This window comes from Danio aesculapii, chromosome 14 (genome assembly GCF_903798145.1).
Source record: "Danio aesculapii chromosome 14, fDanAes4.1, whole genome shotgun sequence".
NCBI lineage: Eukaryota > Metazoa > Chordata > Actinopteri > Cypriniformes > Danionidae > Danio > Danio aesculapii.
The window spans coordinates 56,201,606-56,207,619 of NC_079448.1; the positions used below are offsets into that span (position 1 = coordinate 56,201,606).

General features: G+C 40.6%; 1 protein-coding gene across 2 annotated transcripts; it reads left to right on the top strand.

Annotated features, from left to right (window-relative positions):
* The first annotated feature begins 621 nt into the window (after positions 1-621).
* Positions 622-5,310, top strand: LOC130241057 (uncharacterized). Of its 2 annotated transcripts, none has more exons than XM_056472773.1 (2): positions 622-1,643; positions 4,825-5,310. In XM_056472773.1, the coding sequence occupies exon 1, from the start codon at positions 744-746 to the stop codon at positions 1,638-1,640; it is 897 nt and encodes a 298-aa protein (XP_056328748.1). In that variant the 5' UTR covers positions 622-743; the 3' UTR covers positions 1,641-1,643; positions 4,825-5,310. The 2 variants fall into 2 exon arrangements, with proteins under 2 accessions (XP_056328748.1, XP_056328749.1); XM_056472774.1 differs by having other exon boundaries at positions 4,833-4,851.
* The last annotated feature ends 704 nt before the right edge of the window (positions 5,311-6,014 follow it).

Consider the following 6,014-nt stretch of genomic DNA (forward strand, 5'->3'; position numbering starts at 1 on the left):
AAATACCCTTTTTTCCACCATCTGGCAACCCGGGGTGCTAAAATATAATTAGCTAAACTGGCAGTGGGTTAAAATGACCAAAACAAAAACAGCGTTCAGGCACGGAAAACAACATTTGCAAAATCAGAATATCTGACTTCAGCATTGTGTTTCAGATAAACAAGAATGTTCACTGAGCATGTTTCTAAATATCTGCAAACATATGATGGTGTTTTTATGATGCAGAAGAGTCAAAAACGTACATCCAGCAGCTTGAAAGTCAAGCACAGTGTTGGGGACGTTCCTTTAAAAGAGTAATTAGTTATAGTTACTAGTTACTTCTCACAAATAGTAACTGAGTTACATAATTATAAAAGTAACTAATTACCATGGAAAGTAACTTCTGCATGAAAATCTAATGTCAAATCGTCACCTTAGAATTATCAGGTTCTCTCTGACCTTTTTGTCAAAGTTGAGTTATTGACATTTTCTTATTAATTGAGGACTTATTTACATGATGTGGTGTTTCTGTTTACATTAAGGCCTTTTATTTCAAAAGCAAAAACGCTTTATCTACAAAGTTGAACTCTAGCACACTCAACAACACACTCATACAAACAAATCTACTTTTAAACGTTCTGTCTCTCGAGCATTCGCTTGGTGTTTGTAGCTTTAGCCTGCTAGCACCGCTGGTCAGCTAAAGCTACCAACCCCTTTCACTCATTTATTTTCTCACTTTCTGGCTTTGCTCTTCACCTTGTACAATGTCGCTTGCGTGTCTGTCCTTGAGTGCAGGAGAGGCATCGATGGAGGCGCTGGAGCTGGAGCTGGAAGCGGTGGAGTCTCAGATTCGCTCGCTGGAGACGAAGCGAGAGGGCATCAGGGCTCTGCTCTTAACCCGTACCCGCTCGTCTGAGGTAAGTGTCCGATACAACGACAATCTCCCAGTTTCTTCAACCCCGCGTGTTTCTCTGTCCAGGCCCAGCGCACCGAGGACGCGGTGCACCCAGGCGTCGTCCACGCCGACTCCCGGCTACCACGGCCCCTGGGTGCAACCGCGTAAGGTGCTTGCCAGGTCCCGGGGCAGAACGTCTCCTCCTCCGGTGTTCGAGATCCCCACGGAGAACCGCTTCGCCCCTCTCCGCGAGACGGGTCGCGATGTTGCCATCATTGGCGACTCAATCGTCCGCCACGTCCGCTCCACTTCCTCCAAAGGTAACAAAGTACGCACTTTCTGCTTCCCTGGTGCCCGAGTTAAGAATATTTCTGCACAGATACCTACTATCCTGAGCGCTGCCGAGAGCCTCGGTGCCGCCGTCCTCCACGTGGGGACGAACGACACCGGGCTCCGGCAGACGGAGATCCTGAAGAAGGACTTCAGGAGCCTGATCGAGACGGTTCGACGCACTTCGCCCGCCACGCAGATCATCGTTTCTGGACCGCTTCCTACCTACCGCCGAGGAAATGAAAGGTTCAGTAGACTTTTTGCTCTGAATGAATGGCTATTAACATGGTGTGAAGAACAGAAATTGCTCTTTGCCAATAACTGGAATCTTTTCTGGGAGCGTCCTAGGCTTTTCCGCGCTGATGGGCTGCACCCCAGTCGAGCTGGAGCTGAACTCCTGTCGGACAACATCACCAGAATACTTCGCTCTATCTGACTAGTAAGTAAAAATTCACAAAACTCACAATTTAGCCACACAGACTCCTATTCGTCCCACATAAATAACAGTAATGCATACCTAACTAACCACATAGAGACTGTGTCTGTTCCTCGTATTATTAGATCAAGAAACAAACGTACTGTGTGCTCCAAAAATAATCTATTAAGAATTAAACCAGAAAAAACACGAAAAAGTGAAAATACAAATTTCATGAAGCTTGGTCTCCTAAACATCAGGTCACTAGCACCTAAAGCACTTATCATAAATGAAATAATAACAGATAACAATCTTAATGCACTCTGTCTTACTGAAACCTGGCTGAAACAAAATGACTATATTAGTTTAAATGAGGCAACTCCTCCAGGATTCTTATATAAACATGAGGCTCGTCAAACTGGTCGTGGTGGTGGAGTTGCATCAATCTTTAGTGATATTCTTAATGTTAATCAGAGAAACGGACTTATGTTTAGCTCCTTTGAAGTACTAGCGCTTAATGTTGTCCTTCCAAACACTATGCAAAAACCTATGTTATCTCTCGCTCTAATCACCATATATAGACCTCCAGGACCCTATGTCAATTTTCTAAAAGAGTTTTCTGATTTTATCTCTGACTTACTAGTTAAAACTGATAAAATACTAATTGTAGGAGACTTTAACATCCACATAGATGACGCTAACGACACGTTAGGGCTCGCGTTTACGGACTTGCTGGTCTCACTAGGAATAAAGCAAAATGTTATTGGTCCAACTCATCGCCTAAAGCATACACTAGATCTAATTCTGTCTTATGGAATTGAGGTCACTGATGTAGACATTATACCACAAAGTGATGATATTACAGACCACTACCTCTTACTATATAAGCTGTGTTTACCTGAAATTAGCAGATCCGCTCCGATATATCGTCCTAGTAGAACTATTGTTCCATCCACTAAAGATGAATTTATAAATAACTTACCTGATCTTTCTCTACTTCGAAATGCACCCGCAAACGCAAATGACCTTGATGTAGTAACCAGCAGTATGGATGCCATCTTTACTAGCACTTTAAATACTGTGGCACCCATCAAACTAAAAAAGACTAGAGAGAATAAAACTACACCGTGGTATAATAGTCATACCCGCGCTCTCAAAACAGCAACCCGTGCCCTGGAACGTAAATGGAAAAAAACTAATTTAGAAGTCTTTCGAATTGCATACAAAGACAGTATGTCCAGCTATAGGAGGGCTTTAAAATCTGCCAGGGCTGAGCACCTCCGCAAACTGATAGAAAATAATCAAAACAATCCTAGATTCTTATTTAACACCATCGCTAAATTAACAAATAATCGGTCATCTTTGGAACAAAACGTTCCACCGCAAATTAGTAGTGATGACTTCATGAATTTTTTCAGTGATAAAATAGAAGGCTTTAGACAGAAAATAGGAGATATTAAACTTTCTGCACCGCCTTATACTTCAGATCCAGTAAACACGCCTCTGAATCTAAATAACCTACAGTGCTTTAAAATCATAGAACAGGAAGAGCTAGACAAAATTATAAATAGCTCTAAATCAGCTACGTGTATATTGGACCCAATTCCAACAAAGTTACTGAAAGAATTGCTACCTGTTATAGGAGAACCTCTTCTTAACATTATCAACTCTTCTTTATCTTTAGGCCATGTTCCAAATCCTTACAAGTTAGCTGTTATTAAACCTATTATTAAGAAACCACAACTGGAACCCAGCAACTCTAATTATAGGCCTATTTCAAACCTTCCATTTATATCTAAAATACTAGAAAAAGTTGTTTCTGCTCAATTATGCTCCTTTCTGCAGACCAACAATGTTTTTGAAGTGTTTCAGTCAGGTTTCAGAGCTCATCACAGTACAGAAACTGCATTAGTGAAAATAACCAACGATTTACTCTTAGCTGCTGACCAAGGGTGCATCTCGCTATTAGTTCTACTCGATCTTAGTGCGGCATTTGACACCATTGACCATGGTATCCTTATTAATCGCTTAAAGTCTACAGGTGTCCAAGGACAGGCCCTACAATGGTTTAAGTCATACTTATCTGACCGTTACCAGTTTGTAAATATAAATGGACAGCCTTCACAAATCAGCCCAGTAAAATACGGGGTGCCTCAAGGATCAGTTTTAGGCCCTTTACTGTTTACAATATACATGCTACCCCTGGGAGACATTATTAGAAGACATGGGATCAGCTTTCACTGCTATGCAGATGATACTCAATTATATATTTCAACTAAACCTGACGAGACGTCTAATCTGTCCAAGCTAACTGAGTGTATTAAAGATGTTAAAGACTGGATGACCAACAATTATCTTCTCTTAAACTCAGACAAAACAGAATTATTACTTATTGGGCCTAAATCCTGTACACAGCAGATCTCACAACTCGATCTACAATTAGAGGGATACAAAGTTAGCGTTAGTTCTACTATAAAAGATCTGGGTGTCATATTAGACAGCAATTTAACTTTTAAAAATCATATTTCCCATGTCACAAAAACTGCTTTCTTTCATCTGAGAAATATAGCTAAGTTACGAAGTATGCTATCCATCTCAGATGCAGAAAAGCTAGTCCATGCTTTTATGACTTCTAGGCTGGACTACTGTAATGCTCTGTTTGCTGGCTGCCCAGCATCCTCTATTAACAAACTTCAATTAGTACAAAATGCAGCTGCCAGAGTTCTAACCAGGTCTAGAAAATTTGATCACATCACCCCAATTTTATCCTCCTTACACTGGCTGCCTGTTAAGTTTCGTATTGAATTTAAAATATTGCTTCTTACATATAAAGCTCTAAATAATCTAGCTCCTGCTTATCTAACCAATCTTCTGTCTCGCTACAATCCAACTCGCTCTTTAAGATCTCAAAACTCAGGACTTCTGGTAGTACCTAGAATAGCAAAGTCGAGTAAAGGAGGTCGAGCCTTCGCATTTATAGCTCCTAAACTCTGGAATAGCCTTCCTGATAACGTCCGAGGCTCAGACACACTCTCCTAATTCAAAACTAGATTAAAGACCTATCTGTTCAGTAAAGCATACACTTAGTGCACCACTTAGGGGGCTTCCACACAGGTTATGCATCTTGCTGATATACACTGTGAACATCAGCTACGCTAATTATTTTCTTTATTCTCCATTTCCACCTGGGGATACTCTTCCCGAGGCCCTCAGACTATGCAGAGTCACTGATTCGATTCAAGACCAACGACGAGATGATCCCAAGGTTTCCATATCCTGGACCTGGCCGAATCCTGAACAACTACTGCGATGGTCATGGAAGAGTGGAGAACATGAGACTGTTTCCTATGACGCTCCAGAGACAGACGAGTCTTCGCTGAGGCCAGCTTCCAGCCTCCGCCACTGAGACTGCAGCTCTGCACAAGACGTTTGGCCAGCGGAGAAATTAAAATGGTCGTGCCCAACTGAGTCTGGTTTCTCTCAAGGTTTTTTTTCTTCACTTTCGCCTTTAGTGAAGTTTTTTTTCCCTCTCCGCTGTCGCCACTGGCTTGCATGGTTCAGGATCTGTAGAGCTGCGCATCGTTGGATTTGCTCTTCAATATTTGGACTCTCAGTAGTGATTATTAAACCACACTGAACTGAGCTAAACTGAACTGAACTTAAACACTACAAACTTAACTACACTGTTCCTATTTACTGTGACCTTTTATGTGAAGCTGCTTTGACACAATCTACATTGTATAAGCGCTATACAAATAAAGGTGAATTGAATTGAATTGAATTGAATCTAGCTTTGCTCTATAAGGCTCTTTCTGTGAGCCAATCAGCATTTTTAATGCATGCATGAGGACCAATCAGCATCAGCTTTTATTGTAATTTCGCCACTGTTCGGCTAAATAATGCAAAAAATATATATATATATTCATCCTAAAACATGAAATAAATGTTATAGAAAGCACAAATGGCACTTTCTCAAGCATAAACACAGTTACAACACCAAGTTATATGTTTTGATTGTATGTCTTGAAAAGTAATGCATCAGTGAATGATCTGCCAGACAGAACCTTATCTGTCCAAGTGGAAATGGCTGTTCAGAATGAGAAGGTTCTGTCTGCATTTACTAGGGCTGCACGATATTGGAAAAACCTAATATTGACATATTTTTTTATTCTTCGATATATATTGCAATAGGAATACAATTGATCTACTGTAGATGTGCTGAATAACTATTCGGAAAGAATTGATCATTTTAGATTGATTGGGGTGATTGTGTAGGGGAGTGCATAGGAATAAAATATAAGAGACAATCAACAATCATAGACAAATTCAATAGATACAAGTTAAATAAACAGTGTTTGATTGTTGAACTATTCAGGTGTACAATAATTAAATGAT

Coding starts and splice junctions, on each gene's coding strand:
- LOC130241057 (XM_056472773.1), top strand. CDS start 744: ATGTCGCTTGCGTGTCTGTCCTTGAGTGCAGGAGAGGCATCGATGGAG.